Source organism: Dreissena polymorpha, chromosome 3 (genome assembly GCF_020536995.1).
Source record: "Dreissena polymorpha isolate Duluth1 chromosome 3, UMN_Dpol_1.0, whole genome shotgun sequence".
In the NCBI taxonomy this organism is placed as follows: Eukaryota; Metazoa; Mollusca; class Bivalvia; order Myida; family Dreissenidae; genus Dreissena; species Dreissena polymorpha.
Genome location: NC_068357.1, coordinates 51955232 through 51982667, shown reverse-complemented (window position 1 = coordinate 51982667; position 27436 = coordinate 51955232). Strand labels below are relative to the sequence as shown.

The 27436-nt window shown below is 36.8% G+C and overlaps 1 protein-coding gene across 2 annotated transcripts in view; it reads right to left on the bottom strand.

The window, feature by feature from the left end:
- Nucleotides 1–1518: 1518 nt before the first annotated feature.
- LOC127874135 (tyrosine-protein kinase Src42A-like) overlaps nucleotides 1519–27436 on the bottom strand; it is a 38917-nt gene continuing 12999 nt past the window's right edge. Inside the window, exons 6-9 of one of the 2 annotated variants that reach the window (XM_052418316.1) lie at nucleotides 25552–25713; nucleotides 12354–12538; nucleotides 10620–10776; nucleotides 1519–8896 (exon numbers count right to left, since the gene is read on the bottom strand). In XM_052418316.1, coding sequence (XP_052274276.1) covers nucleotides 8685–8896; nucleotides 10620–10776; nucleotides 12354–12538; nucleotides 25552–25713 — 716 coding nt within the window. In that variant the 3' untranslated portion in view covers nucleotides 1519–8684. The remainder of the gene's footprint in view (nucleotides 8897–10619; nucleotides 10777–12353; nucleotides 12539–25551; nucleotides 25714–27436) is intronic. The other variant, XM_052418317.1, reaches the window with a different exon arrangement.

Here is a 27436-nt window from a genome sequence, read left to right as displayed (position 1 = left end):
AATCTGGATTATAACATTTTACTTATATAACTATCTATATATATATATATATATATATATATATATATATATATATATATATATATATAACTATCTATCTATATATATATATATATATATATATATAGAGAGAGAGAGAGAGAGAAGAGAGAGAGAGAGGAGAGAGAGAAGAGAGAGAGAGAGAGGAGAGAGAGGAGATTCGCTCTCCTCTCTCTCTGCTCTCTGAGAAGATGAGAGAGATAGGATCTCGCTCTCTAGACCGAGTCTCTCTCCTCGTCTCCTTTCTCTCTCTCTCTCGCTCCTCTCTCTGCTCTTCCTCTCGCTCTCTCGCTCTAAAGTCTGCTCTCTCTTCCTCTCTCCTCGCTCTCTTCTCTAAGTCGTTCTCCATTCCAGATTGTGAATATTATATAATAAAAGTAAAAACACGTGTCTGGGATTTTAAATATATATTGATTTAGCCAACGCGTTTTCGCATAGCTCATCAGGGCATCATACAATATACTACAACGTCAAAATGTCATGGAGATAACGTCATATCAATTATGACGTCATATGGTCAATAAATATTAAATGAAATTTAATTTGGGTTTAAATACATGTATAAACTGTTGTTTCTTTTGCTAACCTAGCTGAAATATTGTTCGAAAATAGCTTATAAAATGGAAATATTTTAAATTTTGGTTCATTATGTGAACATTCATCTAAATGTTTACTTAAAGGCATCTGTCTTGTTGAGGGGTCTCGCATTTGTTGTTCATGGACAGATCGCCTATTTCTAAGTTTATCGCCAGTTTGGCCTATATAATATTGTTTGCATCCATTGCATACTAATACATAAATCACATTTTGTATATCACATGACATAAATGAATGAAAAAAATATTTATCATTAGGGTATAGAAAATGTGTAATAATTAGCACCACTGCATCAAATGTTTGCTTTTAAGAACTAAATGTATCACTGGAATCATTGCGGGTATGCATCAATGAAAATGAATTCGAAGGGCATTTTGTTTAGCATTGCACACTTTGCACTCCAGTCCAACAAGGCTAAGGAGGTTAACAAGTGGCTTCTGGAGTGGTAATAAGATTTTTCCGAAATTTTACCTGTTGATTGAGATACGTACTCGGCTTAGATATTATCAAAGTACCCATTCTTAGATATTATCAAAGTACCCATTCTGACCAAAATTCATCAAGATTGGAAATAATATATGTACAGCTGTAACGGGCTGTAAGTTAATGACTGATGAAAAGACCAAATACGACGCACACTGTAAAGTGTGTTACCACAATAGCTCACCATGAGCACTTTGTACTCAGGTAAGTTAAAAAGGATTTAACGGTTCGTCATTCATTCGACTGAAATTACTAACTAGAAACAGAAGTCAATGTCAAAGGCCTAAATGATTGTGGCAGATTGCTTACCCACTTTGGTCATGTCTTGAACAAATAAACACGATAAATTAACTGAATATATACAGAGGGAAGAAAGAAAACAAAAAATGAAAGTTTGTAGTTTTCCATACATTTTACTTTGCTTCATTAAGAATAGCTACAAAATTACACCATGTAAAGATAAAAACATGTACACAACATTATAACAAGACTACTTGAGAGAAAAACAGTATACACTGTACCAAAAGTAAATCAAGCAATAATATGGATAAAATAACATAACAATGAAATAAGTGAACACTTAATATACATAGTTTTAACCCTGTTAAACAACCTTTCATTAATAATAGGACCTAAAAATTTGAATTTGCCAACAAATTCAATAAACTGTTACCAGTAAAATGCAAAAATTGGCTTTCTGTCTGAAATAATTAATTATATACATAGTTCATGTCCTTTGCCCAAGCAGTGGGTACAGGTGAAATAAATATGCAAGAACACAAAAAGCATGTGCTTAAGCCTATTTGTACAAATTTCTGATTATTAAGTGCGAAGACGTGGGTAAGTATTTCCATGAGATGTTTTAAAAGGTATATGCATTCTGTTTTACTAATATCACAATTTTGTGGTGAAGTTGGATTTGTTTCTTGTTATGTATTCATTACAGCCAAAATCAATCCTAAAAACTTTCCTATTTACCATTTCTTTTGGATCTGTTTATAAACATTCCTATTTACCATTTCTTTTAGATCTGTTTATAAACATTCCTATTTACCATTTCTTTTGGATCTGTTTATAAACTTTCCTATTTACCATTTCTTTTAGATCTGTTTATAAACTTTCCTATTTACCATTTCTTTTGGATCTGTTTATAAACTTTCCTATTTACCATTTCTTTTGGATCTGTTTATAAACTTTCCTATTTACCATTTCTTTTGGATCTGTTTATAAACATTCATATTTACCATTTCTTTTAGATCTGTTTATAAACTTTCCTATTTACCATTTCTTTTGAATCTGTTTATAAACTTTCCTATTTACCATTTCTTTTGGATCTGTTTATAAACTTTCCTATTTACCATTTCTTTTGGATCTGTTTATAAAATCGATATGCTAAGAGCTTTCTAAAGAGCTTCTCAGATAGTGACTATAACTTTAAAAAATGCACTGGTTTCAAAACTATTACCTTTTGCTTAATTAAAACTTTAAAATGTTTCATGTACTTCATATAATATATACATGAACAATAAGCAAGTTACTATGAAAATGTTGCATGTACTTCTTCTAATATATACATGAACAATACGAAAGTAACTATAAGTAAGGTGTTAAATTATATGTATCATATATATGTTTTATTGCGGATTACATGTGCTTATGCATATGACCAATAAAACAGTGAAGAACACATGAATCAACAAACAAAGTCCATATTATTGAACCAAAATTATGCTACTTTGGAAGAGATAAAATATATTTGAGTATGTACACATTGACTTCACAAATAAATACAATACAAATCACTTAAAATAATGAAAAGCATCAACTGTTGAGCAAAAGAAGATTATCTGTTCACAATTTCTGGTACACATTTTCCTCATACAGTGGTAAAACCTAATTTCTTTATTTGATGCTAAATGTTGAATATGTTCAAAATAAGTAATTACTACTTCAAACATGCATAAACGTTTTGTTGAACTTATTAAAAAAATGCCCGACAACATTCAATAATTGTCAAATGATTATTTGCAATAATTGATTAAACAATAAAGCTTCAATGTATGTTCTTCAGTAAATACAGCAGTTTGCCAGTTTGTTTAGTTGGTGTGTTTTGCCGTTTTCAAAAGTATTTCAATTATACCACAAACAAGGGTTACAAAACTCACTCTTTTTCTTGGCAGGCTGGTTTACCATTACTGAGTGCTCGACCGCAAACCAGATACTGCCCCACCTGAATTAGAGGCCGGGGAAGTGGCTGTAGAAAGGATTTTGTGACCAATCACCACACAAGATATGTTGCCGGGATGGGGTTCAAACCTGTGATCCTCTAACTTGTAGTAAAGTGCTCTACCAACTGAGCTGGTGAGTCCAACTTAAAATGCATAAGAAAATTAAGAACAATTTTATATGCTTTGTCATGGAAGTATATCGATCTAGATAAACATTTATTTAAGTTTTAATAGGTTAACTCAGTTTGCCCCATTTGCATGAATATTTCAGACCAAAATATTGGTAACAAATTAAGGGGGTAATGGTTGAACTCAGACATACCATAATGCAGTTCACTGGTTAAACCTATTACAACCATAATATCAATATAACTGTACAATCAAAACCGTCACAAAAAATCATAAAGGCTTAGTTTAAAAACTATAATTTCCACGCAAAAAATCAATTTTGTGAAATATGAATACATTGTTAAGCTTAGTCTATACCTATCTATTTTAGCTTGATTGCATTTAAAGAACTTACTACTTATTATAAACGCTCTCAAGTTTCCTGAGCCTAGAACTAGTACTTGGTGTCTTTGAATATATATGAGCCGTACCCTGTGAAAAAAGGGTAAATGCATGTGGGTTAAGTGTCAGGACTAATCAGGGACGACACTTTCCACCTAAACTGGATTCTTGCAAAGAAGAGACTTTCTGTAAACGAAAAATACCATAAAAGGGGAAAGTGTCATCCCTGATTAGCCTGTGCGGATGGCATAAACCTAAAAAGATAAGCCACCATTATATACAAGCAATCACTATAAGCAAAGCCTGCAGTGTTTAAGCATCGAATATACCTTGTTCTGAGAGAATGGGACTTAAAGCATGTGCGTAAAGTGCCGTCCCAGATTACCCTGCACAGTCGCACAGGCTAATCAGAGATGACACTTTCTGCCTAAACTGTGAGTACTGCACAGGCTAATCTGGGACAACACTTTACGCACATACATTAAGCCCAGTTTTCTCAGAACGCGGCTAAAATATACATACACCAGTACTACATATGTAAAGAAATGTACAAAACACCAGCTAGAGATCAACTATTGTGCAAATTCCTTTTTAGATTCATTCTAAATAACTATAAATACCTGCAAAGTTTTATAAACATCATCCACTCATCTATCATGCACATATTATATATTTTCAATTGATATTGGTGAAATGATAGCGAGTTATTTCATATGAAAAATTTCACAATACCAGTAAGTAGGTTTCTTGGTACTTTGATATAATTTGCATAATAAAGTATGCATTAACGCCAGAATATCTGAAGTCAATTGGCAGTAGACATGCTTAACATAATTTTTTTTAGAATTCCAGCAATGTTTTTGTACATTGTTTAGGTTTATCATGCACTGTTACAATGGAAATTTATCAGCACAACAAAATAGACATATGTTCCAAAAATAAAGGTCTAATGAAACATTGAAATGAACAAGAATAGAATAACTTCAAAAAACTAATCATATATGATGCTGCTCAGCAATTATAGTCAAAAATTACATCGTAACTTAGGTTTGTCATACAGTGTTTAATTAGAATTGCTCCTGAAAAGTAAAAGTCCTCCAAACTTGCCATACAATTAAGAACAATCCATATCAGCATATTAAAGCACTAAAAGTGTACACACTTATTATGCACAACCCACATCTGTGAGGCATCAAGTATTCTGCAACTTAAAAAATATAAAAACACCTTAACCTGCATGGAAATTAAACCACTGTTCTAAAAATGCATTTATTTAATTATGACGCAAAAATTGATAATAAAATTGCTAATAAACAAGCAAATTTGAAATTTGTTGAATTTATATTCCCCGCAAAATAAATGTTATTTATGGATGGATGCGAATCCCTTGATATATGGTATAATCCTACACAATAATAAAGTGTTCTATATTTGATTTTATGCATTGCACCTCTCCTCATTGATACACCCATGAAATTTCATGTTGAAATTTTGTAGCGTATCTGAGATAAAGCCCTGAAAAAAAACATCACACAAAAACAACAAATGGCTATAACTCTTATACAAGGGACAAAATTGTCACAAAACCAGGTTTTCATTGTGAAAAAAAATCTGATAAAGGGAGAAAACTCAAACTGAACTTTTGAAATGAACAAACAAAATAAACCCCCTTTGTAAGTTTGTTTTTAAAAAAAATCTATTTTTAGTCGTGGCGACCTTGACATTGGAGATATTGAGGTGATTCTTTCGTGCGACACACCGTCCCATGATGGTGAACAAATGTGCCAAATGATTTTAAAATCTCACAATGAATGACATAGTTATGGCCAGGACAAGCTCATTTATGGCCATTTTTGACCTTTGAACTCAAAGTGTGACCTTGACCTTGGAGATATCGACGTAATTATTTCGCGCGACACACCGTCCAATGATGGTGAACAAATGTGCCAAATGATTTTAAAATCTGACAATGAACGACATAGTTATGGCCCGGACAAGCTTGTTCCGCCCGCCCGCCAGCCCGCCAGCCAGCCAGCCAGACCGCCCGCATTCGCCAATCTAATAACCAGTTTTTTCCTTCGGAAAACCTGGTTAATAAGAAAGTGTAAGGTTATGGTTCGTGTGCAGTATCTGAGATAAAGCCCTCAAACTTAACATCATACAAAAAAAAAAATGCAATAACTCTAATTCAAGAAAGTGTAGGGTTATGGTTCTTGTGCATGGCACTTCTTCTAATTCATATCTATACACCCATGAAGTTTAATGTTGATATCTTATATAGTTTTTTAGATATAGCCATTAAGTTTTGTGACAGACGGACAATTTCAATTCTGTATCCCTCCACTTTTGGTGTGGGATAATAACTGAACTAGATTTTGTTGCACAACAACATTTTAATTGTTCAAAAACCTAAAGCTCTAGCACTTTATATTAAAATTGATATAATAGAAGATAACAGAATTTTAATTTCAAATAAAATTGACAGTTCCTCATATTTCAGTTTGCACTACAGCCAAAATCTTTTAAAAGCTTTATAACTGGTAATATGACCGAGTTCTTCCAATGTACTTGAACCTTTCAAAACTTCAAATTTGTTCAAGATATTTCAATGGTCAGTTTATTAGTTCACAAAGTTGTACAGTATTACAAATGGTAAGAAATATTCTTGAACATCAAGCAATTGGGACTTCAAGCAAAATGGACACACAAAAAACAAGAAATAGTTATCCATAAACAACATTAAATATTATAAGACAGAAATGCACTAACACAAGTGCACATTACAACCATTACAAACTGCTTAATTATTATAAAGCATCATAAAAGAAACAAGCAATATGCAAAGGGAATTCTCTACTACTTAAATGCATTACTATTTACTAATACTCTATCTTAGGCTATACACAAATACATGCATATGACTAGTATTTAGTAATTTTATGGAAACGTTATGCAAGTCATTTTCTACTAGACACACTTCAAAGAAGCAATTTTTTTAAGCCAGGGGCAATTTCTTTAAAAATACTGAAACAAGTTGTTATTATTATCCTTTGCAATTCCTCTAGATGTCCTCTATCAATGAACACATTTTTATTAAAATATCTCCAATACTTCACGAGGTATAATCTGCACAACAAAACTGACTAAGAGCAATAACTCTGTAAATCCTGAAGAAAGAGTTATGGTTCTAATGCACTTCCCTTACGTGCTCCCTATCATTAGTATCTTGTTCTGATAAAACTGGGCATAATGCATGTGCGTAAAGTGTTGTCCCAGATTAGCCTGTGCAGTCCACACAGGCTAATCAGGGATGACACTTCGCTTTTACTAGATTTTCAGTAAAAAGAGACTTCCTTTAAACTAAAAATACCATGAAAGCGGAAAGTGTCGTCTCTGATAAGCCTGTGCGGAATACGACCGTTTACGCAAATGCGTTAAGCCCAGTTTTCTCAGAACGCGACTCATTATATGACACATCATTTGAATCTCTTCAACACTTCTTGAGTTAAGCTCTGCACAAGAAGCATGATGGATTGACAGACAGAAGAATGGGTGATGAAATATCTATGATAAAACAACAACATTCAAGTAAAACTTCATGAAAATCTCACAGGGAATCTTAAAGTCAAATTTACAGACATAAGAAGGGCATAGCCCCTGAGGCAGGGGGGTATTTATTTTAAAATACAGAAATGTTTTAATTAATTCAAAATCTAAAATACACATTTAGATCACTTTATAAATTCATCTCTTTAACATTACAGCATCTGACAAAATGCATGATACACGTTGTACAAATGTGTAGTTTCCATTTAAAAAGGATCGAACCTGCAACCCTTATTTACTGTCTCCTAAGAAATACTCCAAATAACCCAAAGAATGTCTTTTTTAAAATATCAGATGACAAGCTACATTTATGTAACATATAATCCATGGCAAAGTTACAACCCATCAACTTTGTAAACTTCGTATCTATCATTATATGTCCTCACTTAAAAGACACAACCATTATCAATAGATCTTTGTTAACATTTATATAACATTTAAATTCTTGTATAAAGAGTACAACCATGAAAACAGACATATACCTATGAGATAGGATCCCATACCTCAGAGATAGGATCCCCATACCTCAGAGATAGGATCCCCACATGTATAGGCAGCCCATGCATGGCTCTGTGCACACATTCATAGGAACATGATTCAGCAGGACATGCATTCATTGATGATTCTGTTTTTTCTAAGCATTTGTCAGTAGATTATTTCCCTGGACACAGAATTATGACATTTGTATGCTCACTCATTTTGTATTCTGTATTTCATTTCTTTTGGTATTTGTATATTACATAAAATACAAATTATTGTATAAGTAAAGAAGTAAACATGTGCAAAAACAGATGGGAATAACTGATAAACTTTTCCCCAAAAAGACCATACAATAATACAAATAAAGTTTTACTTCAATTAAACGTATTAAAATAATGAACACATATAAACTCATATTGTTCCAAACAAATCATACTTTTCTACTAATTCACACGATGGATATAAATTCATATGTACACATTGTCAACTAAAAAAAACACATTTAATCAAATTTCTGTTTAATTAAAACTACCTCTACAGACATTGAGATACAAATTCACCTCAGATGATCTTTAACCCATAACACAAATCATGACATATGAAATTGCAGATTTCCCACAAATTCATACCAATGGATAATTAATTACTTAAAATTAATGTCCAAAGATTAAAACCAACCAAACAAAATTGCAATCTGCCCAAAAACTGGCGAAAACTGGCGCCTACATGGACTCCGCAAAGTTATCGAACATTCGCTGCCTCCTTGTAATCAGTGGTCTCCATGTTAAAGAATTCCTCCAGCTTCCACTGCAGCGTCTCAAAGGTGGGCCTCTCCATTTCCTCCTTCTTCCAGCACTCCAGCATGATCTCATAGAGGTTTTTGGGGCAGCCCGGGGGGCAGGGCATCCTGTAGCCATGCTCCACCTGATGTAGCACCTCCGCGTTCGTCATGCCTGCAGATATGATTCAGGGTGTTTTTTTAATGTTACATCTTAGACACTTAGCGTAGCCACTTTCGTATTCTTTAAAACACTTTCAAACAATTTTCAGGAGTACTTACCATACACCTAGAAATCATTTGAGACACTCTCTGAGAAAACGGGGTTTAATGCATGTGCGTTAAGTGTCTTCCCAGATTAGCCTGTGCAGTCTGCGCAAGCTAATATAGGATGACATTTTTTGCTATAATGGAATTTTTCATTTTAACAAAGTCTTTTCTGAACCAAACTCCAATAAAGGCGGAACGTGTCCTCCTTGTGTAGACTGCACAGGCTCATCTGAGACGACACTTTACCCACATGCATTAACCCCTGTCTATCATGCCTTGAGACGACACTTTACCCACATGCATTAACCCCTGTCTATCATGCCTTGAGACGACACTTTACCCACATGCATTAACCCCTGTCTATCATGCCTTGAGACGACACTTTACCCACATGCATTAACCCGTCTATCATGCCTTGAGACGACACTTTACCCAAATGCATTAACCCCAGTCTATCATGCCTTGAGACGACACTTTACCCACATGCATTAACCCCTGTCTATCATGCCTTGAGACGACACTTTACCCACATGCATTAACCCCTGTCTATCATGCCTTGAGACGACACTTTACCCAAATGCATTAACCCCTGTCTATCATGCCTTGAGACGACACTTTACCCACATGCATTAACCCCAGTCTATCATGCCTTGAGACGACACTTTACCCAAATGCATTAACCCCTGTCTATCATGCCTTGAGACGACACTTTACCCAAATGCATTAACCCCTGTCTATCATGCCTTGAGACGACACTTTACCCACATGCATTAACCCCTGTCTATCATGCCTTGAGACGACACTTTACCCACATGCATTAACCCGTCTATCATGCCTTGAGACGACACTTTACCCAAATGCATTAACCCCTGTCTATCATGCCTTGAGACGACACTTTACCTACATGCATTAACCCCTGTCTATCATGCCTTGAGACGACACTTTACCCACATGCATTAACCCCAGTCTATCATGCCTGCAGTAAGACCCACAGTGTTTCCATATTACAACTTAGTCACTTAACTCATTACCTCTCCAATGAACATTTTGACCCATTAAAAATCCTTAGAAAATCAAATTAAATTTAATACTTTAAAAGTTATCAAGGCTTAATTCCAACCTGAAGATAATGATGAGTAGCAAACAACATAAAAAGTATCACTCTCACTTACCATTCACATGCCTAGTTTTCAAATTGTGTTGTGAAATTTGGCTGACCTTGATTGTATGGCCAAACTCATTTGTATAAAGATTGGAGCAGATAAAAAGAAAATGTTGGACTTGGAGAGTGAAAATGACTTAAAAGACAGATTTAAGACAACTATGTGCTTTAATTTAACAATATTTGAGGCAAATTTGCTGGTGGAATGATTTCATTGCAATTTGGTGGCCAATAATGCCTAAGAAGAAGATTCAACTTTTTTTAGCTTGACTTCAATATTATGCACACCAACAGGTTCAGGTTTATTTTGGTGCATAACCAACGATTGGGGAAAATGTATGGCTTTTATATGTAATGGAAGAAGGGAACAAATGCAAACCAAAAGACTTAATCAAACCAAGATTCACCACTACATATCTTCAATGGTGAGGTAAAATAAGGACAATGGGCAATCAAACGATTATACCTGGGTATGGTATGCGACCGTAGGTAACAATTTCTGTGAGCAAGATTCCAAAGGACCAGACATCGGACTTAATCGTGAACCGGTTGTAGCTAGCCGCTTCTGGGGCGGTCCACTTGATTGGGAATCGGGCACCAACCCTGGCTTCATATTCATCCTCCTAAAAAAACATTGATTTTTTGCTATGGTATCCAAAGAACACCGCCTCACCTAGTTCCAGAAATTTTCAAATGTTTACAATTTAAAGATTGAATCAAAATTGTGTCAATTATAAATGATACTTAACAGTTTTTAACAATTAGAAGTATAAAATTCAAATTATGTAAACAATTTTGTACTTGCAATTGTAATGTCTTATTTACTAAACATATGTATATGATTCGATAACTAAAGAACATAATATTTTATTGTAGACAACAAATAAATATAAGTGGACATACATCTAAAATAAACGAGTTTGTACTATTTTATCTGGGTATATTTATGCAGTTATATTCAAATTGGAACTTAACAAGAGATGTGTTTGTCAGAAACACAATGCCCCCTATTGTGCCACTTTGAAATAAAATGTCTATATATCATTTGGCAGGTTTAGAAATTATCTCCATTTTAAAGCTTATTACTTCCCTTGGATTGTATTTTTTTACTTTTGAAGGATGACCTTGACCTTTCACCACTCAAAATGTGCAGCTTCATGAGATACACATGCATGCCAAATATCAAGTTGCTATCTTCAATATTGCAAAAGTCATGGCCAATGTTTAAGTTTTCGGACGGACGCACAGACTGACAGACAGACTGACAGTTCAACTGCTATAAGCCACCCTACTGGGGGCATAAAAACAGCTATACAGAGCAGACCCACAAAATGATTTTAAGTTCAACTATGAAAGCGTTTATCTTAATGTTCATACTGAAGACTCTGCTGCAACTTTTAACACAAAATAATAATGCATAGTAAATTAGTTTATTGAAATGAAATACACTGAGCTAGATCTTTGACTGGCAAAGAAGTTCTGTTTGTATATGTAAATAAAGAAATAGGTCACCTTCACCGGGAATTTGTTAAGTGAAACAAACAGTTACAATAGCCTGTTGGAGAGCTTGATGCAAATGAGAACACATCTTGTATAAACTAGTTATTTCAGAATTATTTTGTGAAGCTACTGAATGTATATGTATTTTTGTTCCAGTGGCATGTTGAAGAATGGAAGATTGAAAATACAACCAGAGGAACACAAACACTGTTACAGTGACCTTAGTTGTGAAGCAATTATTAAGTGAAACACATCACAAAAAGTGCCATTGGTTAGATCTAACGTGCTACAGTTGTCTGTAATCTTTTTTCTTCACTAAAAGGGCTCTACCATTAATCAAAAATGAATCTTTCTGAATGTGATAACTTTATGTTTGAAACTCTCTGTACAAGTCCTTTTAAAGTTTAAGATAAATGCACATTATGCTTAAATAGAATAAAATATGTTACTGTAAATTTTCTTCAACAGTTAAGTTAATGCTTGCTTATTTACTACAAGTGCTCTTTTTTTTTTTTAAATCTATGCCGTAAGAAAAAAACTAAGAAAAAGTTACTATTTTACCATCACCTCAGGTGCTACACTCGTCAAAAAACGGCAAAACACTTTGCTACGCTATGAGAGAAGCCATCATCTGTCAAGGGCGAATGTTAGTGCAGTGTAATCTCTGGACAGATGACAACCTCTGCCAAGTATCACCTACATTCACCTTAATAACGCGAGCGAGACCAAAGTCTGCGATCTTCACGTTATTATTGTCGCCGACCAGTATGTTTCGTGCGGCCAGGTCCCGGTGTATGTAATTCTGGGATTCCAGGTAGGCCATTCCGCTGGCGATCTGGGCACCAATGTCGATCAGTTGCGGAGGCTTCAGTGATCTGCCCTTACCTGAAACCAATAGAAAATAATTCATTTGCTGTACGTGTGAAAGAGCACGTGGGATTTTTTTTTGTTTTTGTGTGTGTGTGTGTTGTTGTAGTTTTTTGGGGGTAGCAGGGCTTGGTCATTATTTTATTTAATCTAAAATTATTTAACTTGTAGCATCAGATGGATGACAAAGTTATTATTCCCCCCCCCCCCTTAAAAGGCGGAGGGATATAGAATTGGTGTTGTCAGTCTGTCAGTCAGTCCATCACAAACTTTGCAGAGCTATATCTCATATCAACATGAAACACCATGGCTGTATAGATATAAATGAGTAGAAGTGCTATGCACATGAAGTATAACCATATGCATTCTTAAACAAGGGCTGTTTGTAAAACATGCATGCCCCCCCATATGGGCTGTCAGTTGTAGTGGCAGCCATTGTGTGAATACGGTTTTTGTCACAGTGACCTTGACCTTTGACCTAGTGACCTGAAAATCAATAGGGGCCATCTGCCAGTCATAATCAATGTACCTATGAAGTTTCATGATCCTTGGCATAATTTTTCTCGAGTTATCATCCTGAAACCATTTTACTGTTTTGAGTCACTGTGACCTTGACCTTTGACCTAGTGACCTGAAAATTAATTGGGGTCATCTGCCAGTCATGATCAATGTACCTATGAAGTTTCATGATCATAGGCGTAAGCATTCTTGAGTTATCATCTGGAAATCATTTTACTATTTCGAGTCACTGTGACCTTGACCTTTGACGAAGTGACCTGAAAATTAATAGGGGTCATCTGCCAGTCATTATCAATGTACCTATGAAGTTTTATGATCCTAGGCGTAAGCATTCTTGAGTTATCATCCGGAAACCATTATACTGTTTCAAGTCACTGTGACCTTGACCTTTGACCTAGTGACCTGAAAATCGATAGGGGTCATCTGCCAGTCATGATCAATCTACCTATTAAGTTTCATGATCCTAGGCCTAAGCGTTCTTGAGTTATCATCCGGAAACCATTTTACTATTTCGAGTCACTGTGACCTTGACCTTTGACCTAGTGACCTGAAAATCAATAGGGGTCATCTTCTAGTCATGATCAATGTGCCTATGAAGTTTCATGATCCTAGGCCTAAGCGTTCTTGAGTTATCATCCGGAAACCATCTGGTGGATGGACGGACGGAAGGCCCGACATGAGCAAAACAATATACCCCCTCTTCTTCGAAGGGGGGCATAATAAGAGTTATTGCCTGCTGTTCTTGCTTTTTAGTTCTATATCTCAGATTCGATACAAGATTTTAACATGACAAGAGCTGTTGGCAAAACATGCATGCCCCCCATATGGGCTGTCAGTTGCAGTGGCAGCCATTGTGTGAATACGTTTTTTGTCACTGTAACCTTGACCTTTGACCTAGTGACCTGAAAATCAATAGGGGTCATCTGCCAGTCATAATTATTGTACCTATGAAGTTTAATGATCCTAGGCCTACGTATTCTTGAGTTATCACCCGGAAACCATTTTACTGTTTCGAGTCACTGTGACCTTGACCTTTGACCTAGTGACCTGAAAATCAATAGGGGTCATCTGCCAGTCATGATCAATGTACCTATGAAGTTTCATGATCCTAGGCGTAAGCATTCTTGAGTTATCATCCGGAAACCATTTTACTGTTTCGAGTCACTGTGACCTTGACCTTTGATGTAGTGACCTGAAAATAGGGGTCATCTGCCAGTCATGATCAATGTACCTATGAAGTTTCATGATCCTCGGCCTAAATATTCTTGAGTCATCATCAGGAAATCATTTTACTATTTTGAGTCACTGTGACCTTGACCTTTGACCTAGTGACCTGAAAATCAATAGGGGTCATCTGCCAGTCATGATCAATGTACCTATTAAGTTTCATGATCCTAGGCGTAAGCATTCTTGTGTTATCATCCGGAAACCATTTTACTATTTCAAGTCACTGTGACCTTGACCTTTGACCTAGTGACCTGAAAATCAATAGGGGTCATCTGCCAGTCATGATAAATGTGCCTATGAAATTTCATGATCCTAGGCTTAAGCGTTCTTGAGCTATCATTCGGAAACCATCTGGTGGACAGACCGACATACCGACGGACCGACAGACCGACATGTGCAAAACAATATACCCCCTCTTCTTCCAAGGAGGGCATAAAAATGCACGGGTGTATAGAATTCAATGGGAAGAAGCGCCATGCATAATAACCATTACCATACACTTACTTAAATAAGAGTTATAACCCTTTGTTGCTTTCATATGATGTAACTTTTCAGGGCTATATCTTAAAAACATTACAAGAATTTAACATGAAACTTCATGGGTGTATATATATCAACGAGGAACATCCCAATGCTTTAAACAAGAGCACCGCATAGCCAACCCTCTGCTGTGGGTGCAGTTTTGAATAAATGAAAGCTTGTCACAAGTGACCTTGACCTTTGATCTAGTGACCCAAAAATGGGTGTGGCGTGTTGAACTCATCAAGGTGCATCTACATATCAAGTTTCAAAGTTGTATTTGGAAGCAATTTGATTTTAGAGCATATGTTAAGGTATTAGCATGACACGGACAGCAAACGGTGGACGACGAGCTGGCTATGACAATACCTCCGGTTTTCTCCAAAAACAACCGAGCTAAAGATTAACCTTCGCTTAATTAAAGATTATACTGTAAATCAAGCGATTTGCACCCAGCAATAAACAACATTTATTTTGCAGGGGATATAAATTAAATGAATTTGCTTGTGGTAATATAGTTTTAAACATCTACAAAGTTCTAAACCACAGGATTTCAATTTAATTTAAAGCAGTGTCTCTGTTATTTTCAATATATATATAAAAAGCAAACCAAACTAGAGCTTTGTCAAAGACGTGACGTATACCCCTACGTGTTGCATTGACACAGAATATTTTGCATGCTGTCTTCACAAAACAAGAGAAGCTTATTAATGGCAATTTTTAAGAATTATTATACCATTATTATTTATGGCCATTTTGACCTTTGAACTCTTAAATTCTTTCACATGACATGCTGTCCAATGACTGTGAACAAAATTAATGTTCAGAGTCATTTTAAAATCTCACAATGAATGACATAGTTATAGCCCGAACAAGCTCATTTATGAACATTTTTTACTTTTGAACTCCACGTGTGACCATGACCTTGGAGATATCGACGTAAATCTTTCCCATGACACACCATCTAATTATTGTGCACAAATGTATAGAGTAATTTTTAAATCTCACAGTGAATGACATAGTTATGACCTGGACAAGATCATTTATGGCCATTTTTTACCTTTGAACTCTAAGTGTGACCTTGACCTTGGAGATATCGAAATAATTCTTTTGCATGACACACTGTCTAATGATTGTGAACAAATGTACTGAGTAATTTTAAATCTCACAATGAATGACATAGTTATGGCCCGGACAAGCTCATTAATGGCAATTTTTGACCTTTGAACGCAAAGTGTGACCTTAACCTTGGAGATATCGACGTAATTTTCTCACATGACAAACTATCCAATGATAATGAACAAATCTGACAAATGATTTTAAAATCTCACAATGAACGACATAGGTATGGCCGGGACAAGCTCATTTTAACCATTTTTGACCTTTGAACTCAAAGTGTGACCTTGACCTTGGAGATATCAATGTAATTCTTTCGCATGACACACAGTCCAATGATGGTGAACAAATACGTCAAATGATTTTAAAGTGTCACAATAAATGACAAAGTTATGGCCCGGACAAGCTTACTTTTGGGCAACTCCAAGTGTAACCTTGACCTTGGAGATATCGACGTACTTTTTTTGCATGACACACCGTCCCATGATGGTGATCAAATGTACCAAGTCATTTAAAAATCTAATGATAAAAACATTGTTATGGTCTGAAAAAACTTTTGGTTTAAAACACACTTAGTTACCCCGTGACCTAGTTTTTGGCCCAGCATGACCCATATTCACACTTGACTTAGACATCATCTAGATACAACTTCTGACCAAGTTTGGTGACTTATGGATGACAGACACACAGACCGACAGACAAAGTGACTACTATACAGCCCCCATGATAATGGGGGTATAATAAGGGTCCTTATTATTAATGTAGAAAGGAAATCTTCATAAGTAGGACAACTGTGTAATGTGGTCGGACATCAATAGGGTTTTGCCACAAATAGTTTTAACTTCCCCCAGTTACTGTTCAAGTATAAATCAGCAAGGTTTTGTTTGTTTCAGTTGGATTTTTTGCTTTTTTTCCAATAGTTTATCAGCATATCAAGGAATTCATAAACCAGCAACCACTTTTGCCAGGTTATCTTGGTGTCCAGTACAAAGTGAACATAATTATGCCAGTGACTGACAACTTTCCTTTTTGAGGTTGGGGGAGAATTTTCCTTAAATGGAATTCATGACTAATCACTACAGAAGTTAAGTGTCCGCATCAAATCTGTGATCCCCTGATTTGTAGGCCATATCTCTACCAACATAGGTAGCTGGCCTGGCTTTTGTGCTAGCAAGTTTAATGGTTAAAAATATATTACCCAATGGAATGATGGATAAATATTGCACAATTATTTAAATACAATTGCATTGTATCCTTAGCGAGCTCTAACATTGCTAAAGAGACACCATATCCAATACATGACTGTCTAGAGAGACACCATATCCAATACATGACTGTCTAGAGAGACACCATATCCAATACATGACTGTCTAGAGAGACACCATATCCAATACATGACTGTCTAGAGACACCATATCCAATACATGACTGTCTAGAGAGACACCATATCCAATACATGACTGTCTAGAGAGACACCATATCCAATACATGACTGTCTAGAGAGACACCATATCCAATACATGACTGTCTAGAGAGACACCATATCTAGTACATGACTGTCTAGAGAGACACCATATCCAATACATGACTGTCTAGAGAGACACCATATCCAATACATGACTGTCTACAGAGACACCATATCCAATACATGACTGTCTAGAGAGACACCATATCCAATACATGACTGTCTAGAGAGACACCATATCCAATACATGACTGTCTAGAGAGACACCATATCCAATACATGACTGTCTAGAGAGACACCATATCCAATACATGACTGTCTAGAGAGACACCATATCCAATACATGACTGTCTAGAGAGACACCATATCCAAGTACATGACTGTCTAGAGAGACAACCATATCCAATACATGACTGTCTAGAGAGACACCATATCCAATACATGACTGTCTAGGGAGACACCATATCCAATACATGACTGTCTAGAGAGACACCATATCCAATACATGACTGTCAAGAGAGACACCATATCCAGTACATGACTGTCTAGAGAGAAACCATATCCAATACATGACTGTCTAGAGAGACACCATATCCAATACATGACTGTCTAGAGAGACACCATATCCAGTACATGACTGTCTAGAGAGAAACCATATCCAATACATGACTGTCTAGAGAGACACCATATTCAATACATGACTGTCTAGAGAAACACCATATCCAATACATGACTGTCTAGAGAGACACCATATCCTATACATGACTGTCTAGAGAGACACCATATTCAATACATGACTGTCTAGAGACAAACCATATCCATTACATGACTGTCTAGAGAGACACCATATCCTATACATGACTGTCTAGAGAGACACCATATCCAATACATGACTGTCTAGAGAGACACCATATCCAATACATGACTGTCTAGAGAGACACCATATCCAATACATGACTGTCTAGAGAGACACCATATCAAATACATGACTGTCTAGAGACACCATATCCAATACATGACTGTCTAGAGACACCATATCCAATACATGACTGTCTACAGAGACACCATATCCAATACATGACTGTCTAGAGAGACACCATATCCAATACATGACTGTCTAGAGAGACACCATATCCAATGCATGACTGTCTAGAGAGACACCATATCCAATACATGACTGTCTAGAGAGACAACATATCCAATACATGACTGTCTAGAGAGACACCATATCCAATACATGACTGTCTAGAGAGACACCATATCCAATACATGACTGTCTAGAGAGACACCATATCCAATACATGACTGTCTAGAGACACCATATCCAATACATGACTGTCTACAAAGACACCATATCCAATACATGACTGTCTAGAGAGACACCATATCCAATACATGACTGTCTAGAGAGACACCATATCCAATGCATGACTGTCTAGAGAGACACCATATCCAATACATGACTGTCTAGAGAGACAACATATCCAAAACATGACTGTCTAGAGAGACACCATATCCAATACATGACTGTCTAGAGAGACACCATATCCAGTACATGACTGTCTAGAGAGACACCATATCCAATACATGACTGTCTAGAGAGACACCATATCCAATACATGACTGTCTAGAGAGACACCCTATTCAATACATGACTGTCTATAGAAACACCATATCCATTACATGACTGTCTAGAGAGACACCATATCCATTACATGACTGTCTAGAGAGACACCATATCCAATACATGACTGTCTAGAGAGACACCATATCCAATACATGACTGTCTAGAGAGACACCATATCCAATACATGACTGTCTAGGGAGACACCATATCCAATACATGACTGTCTAGAGAGACACCATATCCAATACATGACTGTCTAGAGAGACACCATATCCAATACATGACTGTCTAGAGAGACACCATATCCAGTACATGACTGTCTAGAGAGAAACCATATCCAATACATGACTGTCTAGAGAGACACCATATCCAATACATGACTGTCTAGAGAGACACCATATCCAGTACATGACTGTCTAGAGAGAAACCATATCCAATACATGACTGTCTAGAGAGACACCATATTCAATACATGACTGTCTAGAGAAACACCATATCCAATACATGACTGTCTAGAGAGACACCATATCGTATACATGACTGTCTAGAGAGACACCATATTCAATACATGACTGTCTAGAGAAACACCATATCCATTACATGACTGTCTAGAGAGACACCATATCCTATACATGACTGTCTAGAGAGACACCATATCCAATACATGACTGTCTAGAGAGACACCATATCCAATACATGACTGTCTAGAGAGACACCATATCAAATACATGACTGTCTAGAGAGACACCATATCCAATACATGACTGTCTAGAGAGACACCATATCCAATACATGACTGTCTAGAGACACCATATCCAATACATGACTGTCTAGAGACACCATATCCAATACATGACTGTCTACAGAGACACCATATCCAATACATGACTGTCTAGAGACACCATATCCAATACATGACTGTCTACAGAGACACCATATCCAATACATGACTGTCTAGAGAGACACCATATCCAATACATGACTGTCTAGAGAGACACCATATCCAATGCATGACTGTCTAGAGAGACACCATATCCAATACATGACTGTCTAGAGAGACAACATATCCAATACATGACTGTCTAGAGAGACACCATATCCAATACATGACTGTCTAGAGAGACACCATATCCAATACATGACTGTCTAGAGAGACACCATATCCAATACATGACTGTCTAGAGACACCATATCCAATACATGACTGTCTAGAGAGACACCATATCCAATACATGACTGTCTAGAGAGACACCATATCCAATACATGACTGTCTAGAGAGACACCATATCCAATACATGACTGTCTAGAGAGACACCATATCTAGTACATGACTGTCTAGAGAGACACCATATCCAATACATGACTGTCTAGAGAGACACCATATCCAATACATGACTGTCTACAGAGACACCATATCCAATACATGACTGTCTAGAGAGACACCATATCCAATACATGACTGTCTAGAGAGACACCATATCCAATACATGACTGTCTAGAGAGACACCATATCCAATACATGACTGTCTAGAGAGACACCATATCCAATACATGACTGTCTAGAGAGACACCATATCCAATACATGACTGTTTAGAGAGACACCATATCCAATACATGACTGTCTAGAGAGACACCATATCCAGTACATGACTGTCTAGAGAGACACCATATCCAATACATGACTGTCTAGAGAGACACCATATCCAATACATGACTGTCTAGGGAGACACCATATCCAATACATGACTGTCTAGAGAGACACCATATCCAATACATGACTGTCAAGAGAGACACCATATCCAGTACATGACTGTCTAGAGAGAAACCATATCCAATACATGACTGTCTAGAGAGACACCATATCCAATACATGACTGTCTAGAGAGACACCATATCCAGTACATGACTGTCTAGAGAGAAACCATATCCAATACATGACTTTCTAGAGAGACACCATATTCAATACATGACTGTCTAGAGAAACACCATATCCAATACATGACTGTCTAGAGAGACACCATATCCTATACATGACTGTCTAGAGAGACACCATATTCAATACATGACTGTCTAGAGACAAACCATATCCATTACATGACTGTCTAGAGAGACACCATATCCTATACATGACTGTCTAGAGAGACACCATATCCAATACATGACTGTCTAGAGAGACACCATATCCAATACATGACTGTCTAGAGAGACACCATATCCAATACATGACTGTCTAGAGAGACACCATATCAAATACATGACTGTCTAGAGACACCATATCCAATACATGACTGTCTAGAGACACCATATCCAATACATGACTGTCTACAGAGACACCATATCCAATACATGACTGTCTAGAGAGACACCATATCCAATACATGACTGTCTAGAGAGACACCATATCCAATGCATGACTGTCTAGAGAGACACCATATCCAATACATGACTGTCTAGAGAGACAACATATCCAATACATGACTGTCTAGAGAGACACCATATCCAATACATGACTGTCTAGAGAGACACCATATCCAATACATGACTGTCTAGAGAGACACCATATCCAATACATGACTGTCTAGAGACACCATATCCAATACATGACTGTCTACAAAGACACCATATCCAATACATGACTGTCTAGAGAGACACCATATCCAATACATGACTGTCTAGAGAGACACCATATCCAATGCATGACTGTCTAGAGAGACACCATATCCAATACATGACTGTCTAGAGAGACAACATATCCAAAACATGACTGTCTAGAGAGACACCATATCCAATACATGACTGTCTAGAGAGACACCATATCCAGTACATGACTGTCTAGAGAGACACCATATCCAATACATGACTGTCTAGAGAGACACCATATCCAATACATGACTGTCTAGAGAGACACCCTATTCAATACATGACTGTCTATAGAAACACCATATCCATTACATGACTGTCTAGAGAGACACCATATCCATTACATGACTGTCTAGAGAGACACCATATCCAATACATGACTGTCTAGAGAGACACCATATCCAATACATGACTGTCTAGAGAGACACCATATCCAATACATGACTGTCTAGGGAGACACCATATCCAATACATGACTGTCTAGAGAGACACCATATCCAATACATGACTGTCTAGAGAGACACCATATCCAATACATGACTGTCTAGAGAGACACCATATCCAGTACATGACTGTCTAGAGAGAAACCATATCCAATACATGACTGTCTAGAGAGACACCATATCCAATACATGACTGTCTAGAGAGACACCATATCCAGTACATGACTGTCTAGAGAGAAACCATATCCAATACATGACTGTCTAGAGAGACACCATATTCAATACATGACTGTCTAGAGAAACACCATATCCAATACATGACTGTCTAGAGAGACACCATATCGTATACATGACTGTCTAGAGAGACACCATATTCAATACATGACTGTCTAGAGAAACACCATATCCATTACATGACTGTCTAGAGAGACACCATATCCTATACATGACTGTCTAGAGAGACACCATATCCAATACATGACTGTCTAGAGAGACACCATATCCAATACATGACTGTCTAGAGAGACACCATATCAAATACATGACTGTCTAGAGAGACACCATATCCAATACATGACTGTCTAGAGAGACACCATATCCAATACATGACTGTCTAGAGACACCATATCCAATACATGACTGTCTAGAGACACCATATCCAATACATGACTGTCTACAGAGACACCATATCCTATACATGACTGTCTAGAGAGACACCATATCCATTACATGACTGTCTAGAGAGACACCATATCCAATGCATGACTGTCTAGAGAGACACCATATCCAATACATGACTGTCTAGAGAGACAACATATCCAATACATGACTGTCTAGAGAGACACCATATCCAATACATGACTGTCTAGAGAGACACCATATCCAATACATGACTGTCTAGAGACACCATATCCAATACATGACTGTCTACAGAGACACCATATCCAATACATGACTGTCTAGAGAGACACCATATCCAATACATGACTGTCTAGAGAGACACCATATCCAATGCATGACTGTCTAGAGAGACACCATATCCAATACATGACTGTCTAGAGAGACAACATATCCAATACATGACTGTCTAGAGAGACACCATATCCAATACATGACTGTCTAGAGAGACACCATATCCAGTACATGACTGTCTAGAGAGACACCATATCCAATACATGACTGTCTAGAGAGACACCATATCCAATACATGACTGTCTAGAGAGACACCCTATTCAATACATGACTGTCTATAGAAACACCATATCCATTACATGACTGTCTAGAGAGACACCATATCCATTACATGACTGTCTAGAGAGACACCATATCCAATACATGACTTTCTAGAGAGACACCATATCCAATACATGACTGTCTAGAGAGACACCATATCCAATACATGACTGTCTAGGGAGACACCATATCCAATACATGACTGTCTAGAGAGACACCATATCCAATACATGACTGTCTAGAGAGACACCATATCCAATACATGACTGTCTAGAGAGACACCATATCCAGTACATGACTGTCTAGAGAGAAACCATATCCAATACATGACTGTCTAGAGAGACACCATATCCAATACATGACTGTCTAGAGAGACACCATATCCAGTACATGACTGTCTAGAGAGAAACCATATCCAATACATGACTGTCTATAGAGACACCATATTCAATACATGACTGTCTAGAGAAACACCATATCCAATACATGACTGTCTAGAGAGACACCATATCCTATACATGACTGTCTAGAGAGACACCATATTCAATACATGACTGTCTAGAGAAACACCATATCCATTGCATGACTGTCTAGAGAGACACCATATCCTATACATGACTGTCTAGAGAGACACCATATCCAATACATGACTGTCTAGAGAGACACCATATCCAATACATGACTGTCTAGAGAGACACCATATCCAATACATGACTGTCTAGAGAGACACCATATCCAATACATGACTGTCTAGAGAGACACCATATCCTATACATGACTGTCTAGAGAGACACCATATCCAATACATTACTGTCTAGAGACACCATATCCAATACATGACTGTCTACAGAGACACCATATCCAATACATGACTGTCTAGAGAGACACCATATCCAATACATGACTGTCTAGAGAGACACCATATCCAATGCATGGCTGTCTAGAGAGACACCATATTCAATACATGACTGTCTAGAGAGACAACATATCCAATACATGACTGTCTAGAGAGACACCATATCCAATACATGACTGTCTAGAGAGACACCATATCCAGTACATGACTGTCTAGAGAGACACCATATCCAATACATGACTGTCTAGAGAGACACCATATCCAATACATGACTGTCTAGAGAGACACCATATTCAATACATGACTGTCTATAGAAACACCATATCCATTACATGACTGTCTAGAGAGACACCATATCCATTACATGACTGTCTAGAGAGACACCATATCCAATACATGACTGTCTAGAGAGACACCATATCCAATACATGACTGTCTAGAGAGACACCATATCCAATACATGACTGTCTAGAGAGACACCATATCCAATACATGACTGTCTAGAGAGACACCATATCCAATACATGACTGTCTAGAGAGACACCATATCCAATACATGACTGTCTAGAGACACCATATCCAATACAAGACTGTCTACAGAGACACCATATCCAATACATGACTGTCTAGAGAGACACCATACCCAATACATGACTGTCTAGAGAGACACCATATCCAATACATGACTGTCTAGAGAGACACCATATCCAATACATGACTGTCTAGAGAGACAACATATCCAATACATGACTGTCTAGAGAGACACCATATCCAATACATGACTGTCTAGAGAGACACCATATCCAGTACATGACTGTCTAGAGAGACACCATATCCAATACATGACTGTCTAGAGAGACACCATATCCAATACATGACTGTCTAGAGAGACACCATATCCAATACATGACTGTCTAGAGACACCATATCCAATACATGACTGTCTACAGAGACACCATATCCAATACATGACTGTCTAGAGAGACACCATATTCAATACATGACTGTCTAGAGAGACACCATATCCAGTACATGACTGTCTAGAGAGACACCATATCCAATACATGACTGTCTAGAGAGACACCATATTCAATACATGACTGTTTTAATTGACATTTAAGCCTCGTTCTGGGAAAAATTAACTTATTGCATCTGTCTTCAGTGTCTTATAAGGGACAACATTTTCCACTTAAAGTTTTTTTGTTTAAAGAAAGTCTCTTCTTTGCAAATCCAGTTTAGGTGGAAAGCGGAAAATGTCGTCCCTGATTAGCCTGTGCAGTCACAGGCTAATATGAGACGACACTTTACGCACATGCATTAAGCCCAGTTTTCCTATAATGGGACTATTTAAATAGAAGTTCATGAAAGCGACCAGTACACATACCCTGCTGCAGGAACTCCAGCAGACTGCCGTGCCTCATGAGCTCTGTGATGATGTAGATGGGCTCGTCCTGTGTGCACACAGCATACAGCTGGATGAGCTTCTCGTGACGCAGCTTCTTCATTATCTGGGCCTCCGCCAGGAAATCCTTCGGGTCCATCGTACCTGGGAACAGATGTTAAGACAGAAATGTATTCTGACATGTAATATTATTCTACAAAAAGAAACGTTTTTATTATCTGGCCTCTGAGAAAAAATCCTTCGGGTCCATAGTACATGTACCTGGGATTAAAGTTTAGCCGCAAATGTTTTCTGACAGTTTTATTACTCTAATTCACGTATCTATCCTCATAAGTAACATATCAGGCTTTTTTATCATCTGGGATTCTTCAAAGAAATATTATATCTGTTAACAAAATTACAACTCAGAAATGTAAGTTTATTTTTGCAACGATCTCTAAGCAAAGTTATGAGAGTAAACAACTTAAAATAGTTAACATGAATTTTGCCTGTCAGTATATATGTGAAAGATATAAAGCCTGAGATATTAGTACATTTGAACCACACAAATTGCTTTCACAAAAAATGTTTGTTCTTAACTTATTCAGAATATATTATTTTGTTTAAAAAATATGCTTCATTAATTTATATACTACTTTTATGTATGCAGTTGCTTTTACATTTGCTATCATAGATGTAAAAGGCTTAAGACATTTTTTTCCAGTTAAATTGAGTTGAGGTAAAATACAAATAAATTAAATTGAAAAGTTCATATTTATAAATTTGTATTATAAGTCAAAGTGTTATGAAACAATTTACCAGTTACCAAATGTTTCACCCAATATCAAGTCCATATATAAAATTATGTACCATGCATATTAATTACATTATTAATTATGATTAATTATTTGAAAGTCACAGGTCACATGAAGGGGAAGATTTGGACAAAGAATTGCATCCAATGAATATATATGACAGAGGTACTATGACACTTTCAGATCATCCAATACAGTATATCAACCTTAGTTGTATTTATAAAGCAGTCACTTAAAGTAACATGATACACGTCAAAATTGGAGAATAACAGCAAGACCCACAACCTCTTCAAACATAAGTGAAACTTAAAGCGCCTCTTATGAACACTAAAGTTAAACCTCCTCATCTTGAAACTGGTTAGAAATGACTTGAGTTTTTTCTCATGAAATCATCACAACAAGATATGTTATCACTTTCTGTTTTACTTAAAATAAGCACATAGTACTGAAAATAGTCTGATGGATGAAAGTAAACCAATAAAGCAGAACACAACTTAGCAAACAATTAAATATGTGTCTTTGAAGAACCAGCATTATAAAGGTAACATTTAAATTACAATAGCCCACTTTAATTTTTCATTAATTGTACAAAGAACAAAATGAATTTTCTCTGAAAATCTAGAGGCCTACCCAGTCTTCATGGTATTATATCTTTAACATTATCCTTTAACAGAAACAGATTAATAAATAAGCAATCGCCTGAATTTATAACAGTTATCAATTTCTAGCAGCCAGAATAACATTTCATTAGCCCAGTACTGTCAAGCTTGACTGTGGGATTGATGGACCACTGGGCCCAGCACTTTATGGTGGGATTGATGGACTACTGGGCCCAGCACTTTATGGTGGGATTGATGGACTACTGGGCCAAGCACTGCTGCACTTTATGGTGGGATTGATAGACTACTGGGCCCAGCACTTTATGGTGGGATTGATAGACTACTGGGCCCAGCACTTTATGATGGGATTGATGGAATACTGGGCTCCAGCTACTTTATGGTGGGATTGATGGACTACTGGGCTCCAGCTACTTTATGGTGGGAATAATGGACTTTAGGCCCAACACTTTATGG